This window comes from Balearica regulorum, chromosome 6, assembly GCF_011004875.1.
Source record: "Balearica regulorum gibbericeps isolate bBalReg1 chromosome 6, bBalReg1.pri, whole genome shotgun sequence".
Lineage (NCBI taxonomy): Eukaryota > Metazoa > Chordata > Aves > Gruiformes > Gruidae > Balearica > Balearica regulorum.
This window is the reverse complement of record NC_046189.1, coordinates 3926986-3944856: the sequence shown is the minus strand read 5'-3', so window position 1 is coordinate 3944856 and position 17871 is coordinate 3926986. Positions and strand designations below refer to the sequence as shown.

The following is a 17871-nucleotide window of genomic DNA, read 5'->3' as shown; positions in this document are numbered from 1 at the left end:
AAACACCGTCCATGTCACAAAACACAGAAGTTTTCAAAATTCACCCGTTTGCTGTGTCAGAGTGGTAGGGGCGCTCTCTCCGCCATTAATGAGTGTGATTACACTGATGTCGTAATCAATGCCCGGCTCCAAGCCTGTGACTGTGTAGTATCCTACTGAGGAGTCCACAAAATCTTCAAAAATAGGGACACTTTCTCCTGCCGCAACTACTGTGATGCGGTAACCAATAATGGTGGAGGCATTTAACGGGGTCCACCTCAGGCCGATGCTTGAATCAGTTATGTCAACAAAGCTTAGGTCAGTGAGTTGGGGCACCTCTAATGAGTTAAAGAGCAAATGGGAAAGGCAAAGACATACAGAGGCAAAAGAAAGACAAGGGAGAAAAAAGCAGTGTTCATCACTATTAACATTGACAGAATTTTAGAAGCAATTGCGGTGATATGCAGAATTTCTCTTGGGGTTTGGGGGAAAAGGAGGTTTTTTTGAGGTTTGGGGGTTTTTTTTGGTTGGTTGGGTTTTTCCTCCTTTTTGTTTTTATATTGTACCCTTCAATGCAGTCTCCAGCTGCCTCCCCAGGCAGACAGAAGCTGAAACCCCGACCCCTGAGACAATGCACTTCCACTTTAGACATACAATCTTCAAGAAGGCCTACAAGAGGCACTTAACTTGCAACAAATTTACTTTGAGCTATGATGAGCCATAAAGACCCATCGTTTTCTGATGAAAATAGAAACAGAAAAAACATACCTGATTTTTTTTTTTGTGGGTAGAAAACAAGAGATCAAAGTCTAGTAATGTATAATTGAAACAAGTAATCTGAAATAATAGCTGATTGACCTTCTAGACGTTTTGTCTTGTTCAAATGGTAAGTCTATCTTTTATCATTGGGATCATCAAAATATCAACTTGTTTAAGGGGCTAAATAAGCCTACACCCTCAGCTGGTGAGAACCACCACAAAGCTTCAGGATGGATCATCCACTATCTGAACTATTTATAATGGACTTGGAAAAAAGGTCTCAAATCCCTCTAACAGCTTGAGGATCTGGCCCAGAATTCCTCAAGTTCTACTTACCACTAACTGCTGCAATATACATGCTAAAAACAGATGATACAGAACAGTGAGCAATAAAACACTTCCTTGGAAAGATGGCAAATGGTTACAAATGACCTTTAGAGGATAAGTATTCTGTAAGAGCGACAACATCCCCATATTCAGAGGTTATGCCCAGCACATGATGTGGCCAAGAGGCTGACTTGATTCGTTGGCTAAATTGGTCAAAAAGCTCAGAACTGAACCACTGAATAAAGATCATCTTCTAGCTATTGCTTAAGCTTCTGTATGGCAAACAAGAACTGCTGTGACAGTTTTCCCTATGGATATTATTCCTTTAGCAAAGGTATTCTTTTCCTGCATGTTAGGACCAACAGAATTGGGAAAGGGGTGGGGCATGTTAGATGCATCTATAATTGACATGGCCAAACCCTCAGCTGCTCAAGTCAATAGATTGGTATTGATTTAAGCCACAAGATTTGGCTGCGTAACTTTAGCAGGGTGATCCTGAAATCAGTGGGAGCTAATGAATGGCTCTTCCTCACTCAGGATCAGACACCAGTGGGTGAGTCAAAGATGCAGGTACCTGGTATCCATTCTGTTGGATCATTACAAGTTAGCTTGAAAAGGAGTTATGGGACAGTAGTATTGCAAAAGACTGGTTTTAATAATAGTGGTTATGTTCTATTTTAATGTCCTTCTAAGAAAAGACTTATTTTACAGAATAGATGCAAAAAAATGCCAGTTTTCTGTAAAATCATTGTTTATCCACATGGAATGCATGTACCATATCACCTTTAAAGAGTGCTAAAAGCCAGAGACATACATTCTTAGCTTTCCCCCACCAGAAGATGGTAAAGGGCTAAAGCTATTACTGCTTTAATTATGCAGTGTCACAGTATTAGTTCACTCCCAGGGAGCATACAGCACTTCAGTGAAGCATGGAAAAATTAAAGCAGTGTTACAAGAGCAAGCAAACACAGTAGCTGGCATCATTTCAGGGCTGAGCAGAAACAAAAACAAACAAACAAAGCCCTCACAAAGGAAAATGAAATGAAACCATTTGGGGAGATGCATAATTATTTTGCTACTGTGGCTACGAAGGTAGTTTCTGCAGTCATCGCAGCATGTAATGTGAGGTGGCACACACCACTTTGTGTCCCAGAAGTGCTACAGTGATGGACCTTTCCATCTTGGCTTTCCTCTCCATTGTGCTGAAGTGATCTTCTGCCGCTATTGCTGCCAAAATTTCTCCTGTGCTTGCTTCTCACTCTTGTCACCTACTTCCCATCCCCACCAGCTGTGCTCCAGATGCTGGGGCACTGCAGGGCCAAGTTAAATCTCCGTTGCTCTTCCGCTCAGTGTGCTGATAAAACAGATCTATCTCTTTACCACCACCCTGTTGACAGACAATGTAGGCTGCCTGTGCAGAGAAGTACATGGGTATAAAAACTGCTCTGTCACATGCTGGCACATGGCTATTCTGCTTCTAAGCCTAAGCCCTCTGCCATCAGACTAATAGGAGTTCTGCAGTGTAGAGCTCTCAGGCTCAGCAATTTGATTTTAAGTAGCTAAAACTGCTGCTCATCCTTTTGTTACCTTGTGTGATGGTTTCAGAGATGGGGATACTCTCCTGGTCATCCTTGACTGAGTAAACGCTGACGTTGTACTCCACACCAGGGTTTAGGTTTTCAAAGGTGCAGGTAGTCTGATCTGCACCTACTACTTCCTCCAAGGTAGAGCCCTGCTGCCCATTGGTAGGAGCAGTGGTCACTCGGTACCCACTGATGCCTGAAATACAGATAAACCAGTATACAGTAACCTCATGCTGTATTGACTTACATCAGGCCTCAGTATAAACAACCGAAGCAAACACATTACATTTTAGAAGTGATTTTGCCTCCCTGAGCCCAGCAGGCAAAAGGCTGCTTTGTCAGGCACTCCAAAACAAAATTCCCAGGAGGTCGCCATGCCCCTCTCACAGCATAGTTTCAGTTCCCTTTGAGACCTTACCAAACTGAAAATCTCATGACACGTCAAGAAAAGATACATTGGTTTGAGCATAGTGTGAGGTCACGTAGTTACCTGGAGTTGTGCTTCTATCCCAAGAGACTACCAGGATCCCAGTATCAGGATTGGGCTCCAGGCGCAGGTTGGTTGGTGGAGACAATGCTGCAAGCGTTCACACAAATGGGACATTTATGGCACCAAGAATCGTGCTAGCTCCCTCAGCACCCCTCCTCCCCAGATTGTACCCTCACCCTTCAGAATTAGCTAAAAAATAGTCTCCTGAAGTTGTGACCTGCATTGCATGAACTAGTGCTACTGTCAGCTATGCATCAAGAAGAAAGACACCTTCCAGACCATGACAGGAGGAAAAGACAGCCATTCATCTGGGGAGCACAGGAGAAGCAAGTGAAAAAAGGAATAATTGTGGAAAAGCTTATGTGTCATACGTGTAGTCACTCTCCTGACGATCGGAGTCTCTCTCTCCTGGCCGTCCATCAGGACTGTGAGGCTGTAGGTGTATTCCACTCCAGGGGTCAGGCCAGATATCACGATGCTGCCAGAATCAGAGATGACCTCCCGAGGAGCTTCTCCACCTTGGCTTGGACGCACACCCAGCTGGCAGAGAGGCAGCAAAGTTTGCTTTTCAGTCTCAAATACTCCTATCCCAGCTAACTATCAGCATCCTGATTTATCATCCAACATGAGTATCATGGGCCTGTATGCTCCACACCAACTGTTAATCCTGTAACCTGTGTTGTAGATGTCCCACTGATGAACTTGACCTGAAGCCCAGAGGATGTGCTTGCACTGACCCCTGTCACCTAGACCTGCCCCCTGTAAGCAGCATGCCTTTTGCACCTCTTTCCTTTGTGCTACTATCTTCACTGCGGTTCATAGTAATGGACCAGCTTTAATTTGTCCTCCCTAATACAATGAAGCAAGACGAAAAAGAAACACAGGACTTCAGTATCTCCTACCTTGAAACCAATCCTTGGGGCAGGCGTCCAGGTGATGACAATAGAAGTCTCAGTCACTTCTGTGTTAAAAGGAGGAACGGAGCCAACGGGCTGATCTGTGAAGTGAATTGACAGAGTTGAAGTCTAGCTGCTGTGATGGCACCAAACAGAAAACCTGTTCAAATAGCGCTGAACTATGCTACTTTTCAAAATTCAGTGATTTGGAAGGATCTGACAGACAACCTCTGTCTGCTGCTGGGCTTGATAGACACAGTATGCAAAAGTGGTCTAACCATAGCCAGTGTTCTTGTTGTTTCTGAAGAAAATGAAAATATTGAACTGGGCCTGGTAAGTCCTCTATGCATCCAACCCCAAGAATTTGGGGAATATTGTTTTTGGCGTGATACCTAAAGTGTTCCTCAAAAAGCAGCTTTTTTTAACTTCACCCACCATATGCCATTCAATCAGTAGAACACTACACCCTCATCTGTCATCCAGCTGTCCCAGTTAGGACCATCTCATCTCTCCCCAACATCTTCAACTCCTTTGAAGTCAGCAGTGTTAGAAAGAGCTCACAGTCAGTGTGAGGAATCTGTGGTTTCACTGATATCCATCAGGAGCATCACACAGAAGCTAAAGCTTTTGTGTACCCCAGAATCAGTCCACTGAGTTTAATCTGAATTGACCTCGTTACTAATGAAGAGACTTGGTTTATTAATCTATAGTCTTAAACTGGACTGGTACCATTCAGATAAGCCAGAATTTGAAGGCAATGTTCATCTAATATATCCCGTCATATCCTAATTCAGAATTATTTATAAATAAGGCTGTCTGTCAGCAAAAAAACACCTTGCCAAGGTCAACAGTGTTACTCTGATTAAAAGTTTGAACCCTTATTTTAATTTCACATTGTTCTAAAAGAAACCACATTCTCTTTTGAAAAGAGGATGTGGTTCTGGGCTTGGATGGCTTTGAGTTTTGTTACTTTATACGACTGTTTCATCATTATTTAAACAGTGAATCTATCTGTTCTTTCTAGAAGTATGTGTGGGTTCTGACAGAATTCCCTTTCCTCCCCAAATTTGCTTACTATTTCTTCCAAGCTAGCAGCACAAGTACAGATGACTGAAATTAAAATTTAAAAAAAAAAAAAAAGATAGAATGCAAAGTTTGTGTCAGTTTCTGTAACTGCAGCTGAGCTGCCTTAGATGGTATGGTTGGGCTTGAGAAACGACTGCCTTCAGCTTTATACAAATGACAGACTAATTATTTGTTGCCCATTTTAAGGGAGCTGCTTGCTTTCCTTGATTTGTCATGCCAAAACCAAACAACTGGAAAGATCAAGTAAAATTTCTTTTTCATTCAGTTAAACAAAACCTGAGGTACCAGTACTAAGTTTTTAATCACCAAAAAGCTGAAATATATTTTACTAAAAGCTTTTTGATGCAAATAGCTCTCTTTTTTCCTGCCAAGAAGTTCAGAAAGAAGAACAAGGAATATTTCCCAAGCAATTCTGCTGGAATGCTACTTCAAAAGGCTTCTTCTGTAATCCAATTCACAACAGCCACTTTCAGCACAAGTTTTGAAGAAAGGCCAGGGCATTAAGGAAGAGGAATATGTGCCTATTATACTTACAAGTTGTGAAGACTCCAGTCTCTCTGGTGCTTTGCAAGTCATCTTTAACTGCCACAAGGTACACAGTGTACTCAGTGCCAGGTTGCAAGTTCCTGAGAAGGTACTTGGTGGCAGAAGGTCCCACATTGTAGGTCCTTGGTTGACCTCCTCTTGTGGGACCTGCAGTCAGCCGGTATCCTGTGATCACAGCACGGGGCCGCGTCCACAACACTAACACTGAATGCTCCGTGGTATTGAGAAATCTCAGGTTGGTGGGGGCATCGAGCTCTGAGGAAGAAAAAACATAACATGCATTGATTTTCCAGCTGAATCTCTACTTCACCCCTGCTTCCAAAGCACATCCATTACCATGCAAAAAACACGGGTGTACAATGAGATTGTTGAACCTGCATTTCTCACTTAGGGTACGAGCAAAACAGTAGGGAAGAGAGAAGGGGGGACTGTGAGAGAGCTGAAAATGGAAGCAAAATAACTATATCCGGGCCTCAGTGCCATCTGGTAATATGCTGGGCCAGGCAGACCTGCGCACTCTGGGCTGCACCGATTTGGGTTGCTGCCATACGTGCCCATTCCATGGGGAAGCCAGGCTAACGGCTGAGGCAAGACAGATGAATGAACCCAACCGCACTCAGGAATTTCAATAGTTTCTCATGAATGCTGAGCATTTTTTAAAAATCAGCTCAGTTTAGACTTGTCAGCCTAAGCACGGAAACCTAATTATAGCACTTTTTCATTAAAAAAGATTTATTCTTTTAAATCTTTCCCCAGTCCTTTTGCCCAGTCCCTTTGCCCTTTCAAAATCCCTTCCCAAAACAAAACACCCCCACTTTGTCATTTTAATGTAAAAATAAATAACAGTCAGCGACTTTCTGCAGAAAACCAGTTCCTAGATCTACTTAAAAATAATCACACCGTGGAACTGACTACACAACAATTCTAAGCATGCTCATCTCTCCCATGGGACTCATGCGACAGCTCATCACGCTTCCTCCCCTTTTTATCGCTGCCTCTGGGAAGCTGCTGTAACTGATAACCCAGAAAATTACACAAATAAGAGAGTGAAGCAGCACAGCTTCTTCAGCACTGCACTGGAGTTCAGTGAATGGTGGAGATGTCACTACCTTTGGCTGAGAAGAGATGGGGGCGGGGGGGAAGACACTTAAGCAATTTGGCCCCTTCAGCAAACAGGGTAGCACTGGCTGCAGTGAATAGTTTATAGCGTCTACATGGCAACTTTTCCCAGTTTTTCTAGGCCTCAATTATACATTGAAATTAAGTGCAGTGAGGAGAGGTTCCGTCAATGCTCTTTTTTGATGGCAAATGCTTTTTTCTCCCTCTGAGTAAATAACATTTTTGTGATAAGGTTAATGATTTCATCACTCCTCCAGTGATTCAGTGGGAAGCAGTTTTTGCCTTTTTGTGTTCTCCCCAATTGTTTTCTCCCTTTTTGAGAAGGTGGCGAAAAGGAAGCAAAGACTTCCTTCTTCCATCACTTCCAAAGATGGGGGATATCTCAAAGACAAAGGATGAGTGTGACCCTCCTTAGGCCCATGTCCAATCCACCAGCTGAGAGTCAGCTTTATCTCTTCTTGGTACTTAGATCTGTCCTAAGTCTCATCTGATGAGGATTGTATCTTCCTCCGATTTGTAGCCTACAGTCAGTTCTTTCCTGCACAATTTAATTTGCCAGCTCTATTAGGCTCTTATCACTTCCCTTCCCCATAGTAAAGGAAAAAGGGGAAGATTAAAAAGCCACACACACATTCAGGGTTTATTTGTAGACTGCTTTTTTAACAGAAGGCCAAAGAGAGAATCACATTTACACTGTGGGAGGAGACTTTTGCTGCAGGGTTTTCCTTGGGAACTCTGAATGATTTCTGTTTCCCAGGACTTTCAACTACAGGATGCAATTTATGTGAATACTTTCTGAAATGTGGTTTAGGCAAAGCAGTTAAGCGGATGATCACAGCCTATGGAAAATGATTCCGGACATTTGTAACTAGCCCTGTGCTGTCTGAATCAAATGTCTATGCTCCGATGTACACCTCTGTGTGTGGACTCTCCGAGGGGCTCTACACCTAGCCAAGGCTTCTGAAAACAACCACAAAAAATTACAGATCTAACTGGGAACTGAGCTCTTCTTGTTCTAAACGCTTCCAAGGGAGTTCAGATTCCTAAGTCTCATCCTTGCTTTTGAAAGCTTCATTTGAAAGTGGAGGGAGGGTGTTCATACCATCTGTGTTACACTCAAATCAGATACCTATGTCAAAGAACAAACATAAGGATCCCATTCTCCCTGCACAGTCAAGGGAGATGAGAAGAGGGAGAGGCACTATTCATGGCTCCTAACTTTATGGATGTAAGTAAATACTATTTTCTCAAACAGCATGGCTATATTCACAGATTATCCCATTTCCTTTCCTTCCCTCTCATCTTTATAAGAGTTGGGCTGGATTCTCAAAAGTTGCTCTCATTTATAAAAAAGTATCAGAAGAGCAGCAGATGTGCACAGCTGAATTTTGGTCCTTTGAACAATGTGACTCAGTCAAAGAACATCACAAACACCAAGTCACCCTTCTATTCCCAAATAAACAGGATCTGTTCAAATGAACCACATCCCAGGTTCTGTCTGATCTGCTTCTCTTGGATCAAGAAAGGAGATAACTACTCAAAGCCCTGCTAAACTCCTCGTCCACCTGAAAGCCTACATCTTGCCCAGCCACTGCTCCTCTCTTCTCTGCACTTCTGCAAAGCAAAAAGCAATGCCCGACAGACTGTGTACTTTGCTTGTCACCTTGCCTCACACTGGGATGTGCTGCACTGCCACTAGATCATTAGCAAGTGGGTTCTGAGAGATCCTGTATGACCCTTCCTGTAAAATATATGCTCCCCATCGCCCTCGTCAACAGTCCATTGAGGTTGCTGCAAACACGTTCCCCTGGTTTCACTGGAATGAGAGTGAAATTTCTGGGGTGGTGAGAAAATTTCTGGGGTGGTGGCCTGTGGAAAGCCAGGCCTGACCTGGCAAAGCTGAAATGCAGTCCTCTAATGACAAGGCCTGTCCTTACATGTGCATGTAGAACTCCTACTGCTGACAGTGGAGCCAAATAGGTATGTAGCTGTCAGAAAGGAGATAGGGATTTTCAGAGCAATCTCAGCAAGGCTCCTAAGTCATGCAGAAATCTGCCCTAAGGTATCCTCAAAGAAAAAATATCTCAGGCTGCGATCTGTGCTGTAAAAGAACTGCAGGGCCCATCAATTCTCAGTCAGTAATAAAAAAGTTGAATTCCAGCCATACGAAATTGTTTTAAAGCGCCATGAGAATTAAAGTCCCATTGGAAAGCCCTGGAGGAGGATAAATCTGCTGAAGAGATCATTGTTCGAGTGAATGAATTCCCAGCCCTGTCATCCTAGTTATGGGATACCTCCTGGGCTATAACTGTTGCACTTTAAGTGCTCTGTTTATGTATTTCTCTAAGCGACAGAGAAATATGCACTTCAAAAGGTTGAAAAAAGCATGAAGGAAAGATGCTTACTTGTGGTTTGCTCCCCAGTCAAAGGTTTGCTCTCCCTGCCATGGCTCACGGCAAAGATCTTAAAGAGATAAGTTGTTCCTGGGAGCAGGTCAACAACTTCAGCGAAAGAGCTCCTGGTGATAGGCAGTCTCTGGCCGTGTTGGCCAGGGCGATTGACAGGGATCACTTCCACTCGATAGCCAGACACTTGGCTCTGCGGCGGGGTCCACATGATGGTGATCTTGATATCAGAAACCTCCACAAACTGCAGATCTCTGGGTGAAGGAACTTCATCTGAAAGCAGAGTGACAGAACAGTGTTAGAGGGAGTCCTTAGCAATCAGCAGGAGAAGCTATAGGTTTACGTGGAAGAAAAAGGTGAATTTTGATTGAACAGCAGATAGCTCAAGAATATTTACCAAATTAAAAATGTCATGGTAACCTTACCTTACACACATATTCCCAGACAATATTTAAGCAGACTACAATTCAAAATGTCACTACACAGTTGTAAGTATTTTATGCCTTCAGTCACAGAAGGTATCTTGCTGTCACAAAAAGAACTGAAAGGCCAGATGTAATATGCTACAGAACTTCACGTATATGCACAACCAAAAGCTTGGAATGGGGGGAAATACTCCAGGGGTTGAAAACAGGAACCTCCTTTTAAAATTGAAAGAGAGGGTTTTCAAAACCCATGGCATGTTCTGAATGTCTATAATTAACTTAAAATCCATCTTTTATAATTAAACAAGTACAGGGGCTGATTTGGCCTTACTGTAGTCAAAGACAAAATCCAGTTCCTTCTGTGTTGGTCCACAGTACTGCACCCCTGAATTCCTACATTCAAATTAAGTTTCTTCAGATTAGGACTGATACTGCCCTAAGGTTAACCAATGCACATTTTTGGAAGATACAGATGCCAAACCATAAAATCTTTGAGCTCAGTTCATTCCTGGTAAATTCCCATTGGCAAACACGTGCTTGCAACATGCAGGACCATCAAATTCCACTGCTACCACATCAAGATCCCAATTCTTTCACTATCCTTTCTTTTGGTTTGGCTATTCAGCCCAATTGGATACTTGAAGAACCCTGAAACCAGTAGTTTTTTTAAATTGCGGGTGGCTCAAGTTTAGATCGTATGGTGTTATTTTGGCACATTAGTCAACGCTGAGCAATCTCCCATCCCCACCGACTGCAATGGAAAATAATGGTTAGGACTGGAAGGGAAGAAGAGGAGACTTAGGAGAAGTCAGGTGAATGATTTGGGTTTGTGTTGTGGTGTCTGAGTACAAAACCTTAAACATCTGCAGGCCAAGTACTGAGGCAAAATGATTTACCAGGCTCTTAAGAAGATCTCTTAGCAGAATCCCCTTAAGACAACTTAGGAAACTCTGATCTTTTCTGTAGACACAATGCAAGACCAACCTTTTGACCTGCCTGCAGTCTGATCCCTAGGAATTACAACCCTATTAATGCAGAGTGGTGGCTTGACTGTGTCAGTTCATAAGTGAGTATGACTCTACTATACAACTTCAGTACCAGTGACATTTATAATTCAAAATCACAACCACAATGACAAAACCCAGAATTGAGCTAGAGCAATGTAAGCCTGCATTGTCAGTTGGCTCTACGTACTAACAGAAAACTCACCGACTGATAATACAGAACATGCTGACCGTTACCTGTGCGCGGGACACCTGTGGTTTCCTGCTGGATGAAGATAGGAGTACTCTCCTGATTTTCTTCCACTGCATAGATGCTGATGTTGTACTGAACACCCGGCATCAAGTCACTGAGTGTTACAGAGGTAGCAGTGTCAGGCAGGTTGAGCTCTGTGCTGCTGCCTTCCACGGAGGGTGCGTAGATAATTCTGTAGCCTAAAGCAAGACAGAGATATATATAGTCCTTAGCCACAATCAGTAAGCCAGCACAAGGAATGCTAGAAATGAGAACTAAACTGATCTCCCACTCAGGTTTCATAAAAATAGTCTTGAACTTTAGTGGGACCTGTGGCTTGCCTGCGCTCACATCCCATCTACAGATCACGTGCTCATAATGCCTTACAAAGCATAATCTGACCTGGATTAGAATATTTCTGAGTTCTGACAGGTGGATTTAGGGTCTATACAGTTCTCATGCTTGTTATGGGATGGTCTGGATGACAGATATAAAGAGAAGGTCACGGGCCTTACTTTTATTGAACACAAATCCAGAAGGAATTGTTTTGCATCCAGCCTCCTGAATTGCTTGGTTCAGACAGTGAAACCAAACAAACGCTAAACTGCCCATGTGCTTTCCAGCTGGTCTCTCTGACTGGGGAGAATTATGCACTAGTCCTCTGTCCCAGTTACACTTCATTTTCTTTTTTTTACCCAGATTTCGGGTTCTACCAATAGTGCTGCATAGGCGCACTCCAATTAGACAAACCTGTGATTGGAGCCTGTGGTCTGCTCCAGCTAATGACAATTGATGTGTCATCTACGCTTTCCACGGTGTGATCAGGAGGTGCATCAGGAGCTGTTTAAGGGAATAAACAGAGGAAGACAGCAAGCGTGAGGATAAGAGGTAACAAAAATGCATTGAGCAAACAATAAAAACAGCTTTCAAAGTGCAGTAACACCCACCCACACATACCTGTAGTCTGTGAAGTAGACAGGATCAGATTCTGCTCTCCTTCTTCAGAGATCTGATAGACATTAACAATATACTTGCGGCCAGGAAGCAAGTCAGGGATGTTGACGGAAGTGGCTGTGCTTGGAAGATCTAAGGAAGGCAGGAAAGAAAAAAACTGCCTTAGCAATTCTACCTTCTTGCTTTCTCTCCAAATGAAATAATTGAGACCTCTGTTCTAATCTGGGCTGAATCACAGTCTTCCTGCAACAACACAGCAATTGTTCTGCACTGTGTCTTTAGTCCACATCAGAAAATTTGTGTGGAGAGCTGGGACAGGTGCAGACAACACCTAGGACGGCAAGGCTCGATGTGTGTTATGGCAGGGCAACTTGAGCTGCAGCCCCCTGCTCACTGCTGGCATTTAGCCATCTCAGCTAACCGAGTACTCATTTCATACCCTGACTGTTGTATTTGCAAAACCGAAATATATGGAAAAGTTTTCACATGAATAGGTTATGTGGAAAGACTGACTCATACGCAGAGAAGAATGATATTATGAAGGCTGATGAACTTCTCTCCCCTCCCTTCCCCCAGATGTCCACCTACATGCCAGATGTAGGAAATTCCCCATACTGGCCAGACTTAAGAATCTTAAGGGGAAACTGGGAATTGCCTTTCAATTTGCCTGTAAACCTCTGTCTGTAGACAGATGAGCTCAGGAGCTGCTTCACAATGCAGCTCAGCTGTCTGGGCAGCCAGTGTGCAGGCAAGAAAGGTGGTGACAGTGCTGGCAGTCCCAATCTGCCACTCATGAGCCACTTCTGCTCATGAGTCCAAGCCTGTGAGTTGAGGGGAACAACAGTCCAGGGAGAATTATTAGGTCAGGGGATTACTGTTCTTTTTCTCATGTTGTTGTTCTATCAATCACACTCGTGTCCTAACAGCTATTATAGCAGTATCTCACAAGGATTTTAGGTTATTACCATTGTTAAGACAGGAAGTTAGGAAAAAGAAGTTAAGATGAAATTACGTGTGGTGACACAGGCTCTAGAGTAGATGTGGGAAAAGTGGATTCAATTCCTAGGTCTGAGTCCAGTGCCTTTAATCAGCTTCCTGGCTTAGCTAAGTTGTCACATTATCAAAGATGAGTAAGATCCAATCCAAACGAAACAACTGACAGAGCTGACTGGAACAGACATCCATGAGATGACAAGTAACCAAAAGAAGGCATTTGGGAAGGATTTCTCTCTGTCCGTTCTGATGGAAGGACAAAGGTTTAGCAAAGTAAATTAGCCAGGCAGCAGGTTCAAAAAATAGATTTGGTCCTTTTCTCACCTGCACTGCTGCTCACTTCAGAATGCTGTGGAAGCTAGTACATTTACATGATTTCAAAAGGAAAAAGACACTGGACAAATTCATGGAGCTGAAAAGAATAAATATATCTACCCACAGTTCTTACAAATCCACCACCCCTGACCCAGGGATTTTTCCTCTGCAGGATCCTGGGACAGTATTCTGAGGGGGTATTGCTATATACTTGCCTTGTTCTCATGCTCTTCCTTGGATATGAACTTACAGCCATTGATGGAGAAAGGACAATGAACTAGGTGAGCTTTTAGTCTGAGCTAGTCCTCCCACTCTCATATCCTAATTGAATCATACTGAAAGATAGTGAGATCCTCACTATTTATACTAGCTATACTGATTGTCACAGAAAACAGTGATGCACTGTTAGCAATGCTTTGGTCTAGTAGACTCAAACACTGTCTCACCAAGATACTGTGGCTCATCACCCTCCTCACTCAGCTCATACTCAACACGGAATCCAGAAACGGTGTCAGAAGCAGAAACCCAGGAGACAACAAAGCTGTTGGCTGTGATTTCAGTGACTGACTCAGAAGTAGCAACCATGGGAGGAAGAAGAGTTGTCTCTCCTGAAACAGTGTTGCCTACAAGACAGAAAAAAAAGGTTTAATTAAACATCACTACTTTTGAGTTAACTGGGATGCACAGAACAAAGACTAAGTGAAGGACATAGGTTTTTCTGGATGCCCTGCTGTTCAACTTACTTGTCACTGCTGTGGTGCTGGTAGTGGTAAAATCAAAGCGGGTGACTTCTTTGTGGCCATACCGCTGAACACTGATGAGCTGTCCTTCATATATCACACCAGGCTTCAGGCCAGAGATGGTGTAGGAGTTCTGGTAGCCGGGGACGGTGGCTTCCTTCCACTGCCTTCCAGAGTTTTTCTGCAAGAACCAGGACACCCAAACAGTGAGAGACTCTCTAGCCTGCAAGCAGGGGTATCGAGTGACCTGACCTGCTACATGGTTCCCAAGCACTGTGATATTCAAAGAGACGTGTGACTCAAATGCTAATGCAGAGAGTCAAGCCAAAGGAGATGAGAAAGGTATGCCAGGAAGCAGGGCTAATGGCATTCTGGGTGATTTTTACTGGGCTAAATTGAAAAACAATTTAGCTTTCAACTTTTTGCTTTAAAAGGAGCATTATTTGTAGCATATACACCAAACTCATTCCTTTTATCAAAAATGCATGAAGGCATGAAGGAATGGCAGGAAAATGCGTATTTGAAGGCTGTTCACACTAACACTCTAAGCCATCATCTGAAAACAATATACAGAAAAGTTCTTTCCTTCTACCCCGCATTTGAACTCTATGGGAAGCTCTAAAATAATGCTCCATCCTCTGAAGTTTGTACTCCAGTGCTTTAAAGTCCATTTCATTCAGGCCTTGATCCAAGATACACTGAAGCCAGTAAAAAGACTTGAGTGGCTTTAACGGCTTTGGATCAGGGCCTTTATTGTTCTCTTAATAACAGGCAGCATCGAGGTACTAATGTTCTTAATCATTAAGTGGTCTTTTGTGAAGCTGTACTCAGGGGAACTGTAACACAACTCATCTACATTGGTAAAAATGAATCATTCCTCAAATATGAGTGAGCCAACAAGCAGTGGTTAACCAGCTTTGGTTTAGACTTTACAGAAGATGGGAGATGACTGTTTATTTAATCCTATGCTAGCTGTTTATATATTCATATTCTACTTATTTTTACCTCCCCATTAATAGGAGAAAATCTATCCTAGATGTCTCTTGATATACACATAGTACTATAACAGTATTTCTTAGGATGAAGAAGTTTCCATAAGGATTTACATTACTTAAAGTGAGAAAGGATATAAACTTCTTTGCTTTGGCTAATAAGATACTTCATGAACACAGTGACCAGTAAAGTTTGGGCAGGAAAACATCAAGTATTTATAAAGCACTGGTTGTCTTTGATCCTCAGAGTAGCTGTTGACCTCGACAGGATGAGAACACTGAATTAGCAACTAAAGTTTGCCGAAATCCTGTCAGCCACTTCTGTCAGACACCAGAAAAAGCCAAATAAAGTATTTTTGATGAATGATGATGAATGTGGCACTCACCGGTCTCCAGCGCAAGATGTACTTGGTGATGTGAGATCGTTCAGGAGCGTTCCACTGGATGGGGTGTGAGTTTGGCTGATTTGTACTCTCTGTGATGATCACTTGAACAGGCCCAGTTGACCCTGAAAAAAAGAATTGCCATTTTTAACATACTGGGGATGCTTTTCTTCTGCCTTCACTGTGGAGTCATCACAAAGCAAGAAAGTTATGTGGCTCACATACTATTTCTAAACATGGGAAATAAATTATATTGTCTATCCTTAATGCTTCTCGCTACTTAGAAAACTGGTGAATTAGAACACATTCTGTGGGGAAATTAACATGTACTGTTTTGGTTAATTTCCTGTGAGTTATCAATGAATTAGAAAACCAGAGCGGCCTACTATAGAAAAAGTCTGCAAGGCAAAGTCATATTGCTCAATGAGAGGGAGCTTCTCAGCAACTACGTTCATCAATTAGGCGTATTTTCTCCACAAAACTCTCTAGTAGAGAAGGAAAGGTTTTATGATCCCATGGTTCTCCTTTCAGTCCCTCCCAGCCCTGCTGAGGAGGTTTCACTGAACGCTCAGCAGCACTGTGTTCGTGTTAGTTCTCAGAAAATCCCAGCAAAGAGCAGCCTGGAATCTGCAGGAAAGTGTCTTGGTTTAGTCATTAAATACCTTCACCCTCCTCCCACTCCCAGCATTTCTAATTACAATTTATTTGGACAACTGTGTAACATATATACCTGCTCTATATTTAACGTGACTTCCAAGCAAACAAACCTGTGCCCACATGCAGAAAATTTCAAAGCTCACCTAACCCCAAACCTACATTCAGAAACACAAGATTTGGTTTATTTACACATTTTCAGTCACTCTTGTGTCTAAAGAAGCTCAAAGCCCTGGTCTCCAGTCTGGAAGCATGCATACTTCACATGTTTCAGAGAGATGTTTGTTTAAGCAGTCTGACAGGAGTCAATGAAGCTTAGCAAGCCCCAGTAAGAAACTTAGGAAAAAAAAAAAGTCCAAAGAAGGCCTGCTTCCTTTTCTTGCCCTCCTCAGTTCACTGCCCCAAAGAAAGGCAGTCCCTAATTCTGTCTGCCAAGTCTCCTATTGCCTAGTCTCTGGCTCACCAGCTGTACGGCCATGGCTGGAAAGCAGTCAGTTCATTGATGACACTGCTAGGTATAGGTTAGTCCAACAGGGTGCTGTTGCAAAGACCTTCTATACGATGTGTGTGAAGAAAGTCACAGAGAAGAGGTACCTTATTTATGTGAAGCATTTAGCTGCAATGGACATCAGTGGCTAGTCTCCTACCACAGCAGAGTCACCTATATTAAAAGTCTCTTTCTAATGAGCCTCATACTCCCTTTCTTACTTTGCAGGACACTTAGAGGCTAAATACATTGCAGCTACTGAGTGGACAGACTCTTCTTAACCTATCTTGATATAAAAGCAGAGAATCAACTCAGCATTGAAACTGCCACATCCAATCCTCACACAGTTCCTCCACATTTATGATCAGAGATGGGTTGGGGAACCAATGACATGAGTATAGTCTTCTCCTCCCAACAGGGAAGCCAAAACGCAGCCTTAATATTTCATCTTATTCAGATTAAGAAAGCAGCAGTTGCAACTTTAAACAGGAAAGTAGAGAGGTTCCCCTTATCATGTTCTGTTCAGGGAACTGAAACAGGACAAGCTAACAAACAGGCATTGCCTATACCTATAAAGATTTCCTGGAATTGACTGGGCAAACAAAAGTTAAATATTTAATTTCTTCAGGGCATTGATCAGGAAAAATGCTTCATTCTGTGTTGGATTTTGCTTCTGTAGTGAGTGGAAAAGGAAAGACTACACACGTAAGAGTTTTAAGCAATAGAAACTGAAGGTTGCAGATGTGATATCACTAAATACCAAGAGGCAATGTAAACCCAAGTTGTTGCATTAACTGATAGTCATCCTCTAAACTAATCTTGGCCTTAGGAATAGCTGCTAACAGCCTGGCCCCCTCTTTATAATCATGACACCTGTTTGTGTCTGCCAAGCGAGGGGGGGAAATGGTTCTGTCTAAAAGGGAAACCAAAAGGAATAATGTACAGAAACCTGAACAGGTAAGGAGTGGAAAGTTTGCTTTCCTCATGTCTTATTCAGCAGGTGAGTTAGTTATCTGTTGGTTTCTTACCAGGATAGGTCTGCAGAGGCTGGCAATGCCATTCTCCAATACCACGACCATAGCAATAGCACTGGTATCTGACACCATGGACGTATTTCTCCCAGGAATCTCCGATTTGGTAAAAGGTACGGGTTTCTGAATCCTGGCACTGATCTAAAGGCACAAAAAGAGCCAGTTAACCACTGTGTGTTACTGAAACTATAGTGAAAAATCTATCCCGAACACAGAAGAGTAAGTCAGAACAGATTTTTAGAAAAGACATGTAACAGTGATGCTTATTTAGAAATATAGTTATGTTTACTTACGAATTTAGTCACATAAAGAGAAAGTGGCATCAGAAATTGAATCTCAAATCAAGGTTCTTGGTATACCGTGTGTTACGTTAGATACTAGGGGGCTAATTCAGCTGTGATGCATTTCTTAAGATACTGTTAAGTTCAGGCCATCCACCTGGCAATCTTCCCAGTGAAGTCAATGGGCTTC

The 17871-nt window shown here is 42.7% G+C and overlaps 1 protein-coding gene across 7 annotated transcripts in view; it reads right to left on the bottom strand.

Annotated features, from left to right (window-relative positions):
- The window catches only part of FN1 (fibronectin 1), a 54878-nt gene that overhangs the window by 21264 nt on the left and 15743 nt on the right, over nt 1-17871 (bottom strand). For 4 of the 7 annotated variants that reach the window (XM_075756011.1, XM_075756013.1, XM_075756010.1 and 1 more), the window contains exons 12-24: nt 17398-17541; nt 15232-15353; nt 13857-14034; nt 13560-13736; nt 11809-11937; nt 11602-11691; nt 10857-11051; nt 9191-9463; nt 5655-5921; nt 4041-4135; nt 3510-3678; nt 3139-3225; nt 2653-2844 (exon numbers count right to left, since the gene is read on the bottom strand). In XM_075756011.1, coding sequence (XP_075612126.1) covers nt 2653-2844; nt 3139-3225; nt 3510-3678; nt 4041-4135; nt 5655-5921; nt 9191-9463; nt 10857-11051; nt 11602-11691; nt 11809-11937; nt 13560-13736; nt 13857-14034; nt 15232-15353; nt 17398-17541 — 2118 coding nt within the window. Of the gene's footprint in view, nt 1-44; nt 318-2652; nt 2845-3138; nt 3226-3509; nt 3679-4040; nt 4136-5654; nt 5922-9190; nt 9464-10856; nt 11052-11601; nt 11692-11808; nt 11938-13559; nt 13737-13856; nt 14035-15231; nt 15354-17397; nt 17542-17871 lie in introns of all 7 variants that reach the window. The other 3 variants (XM_075756007.1, XM_075756006.1, XM_075756009.1) reach the window with 1 other exon arrangement.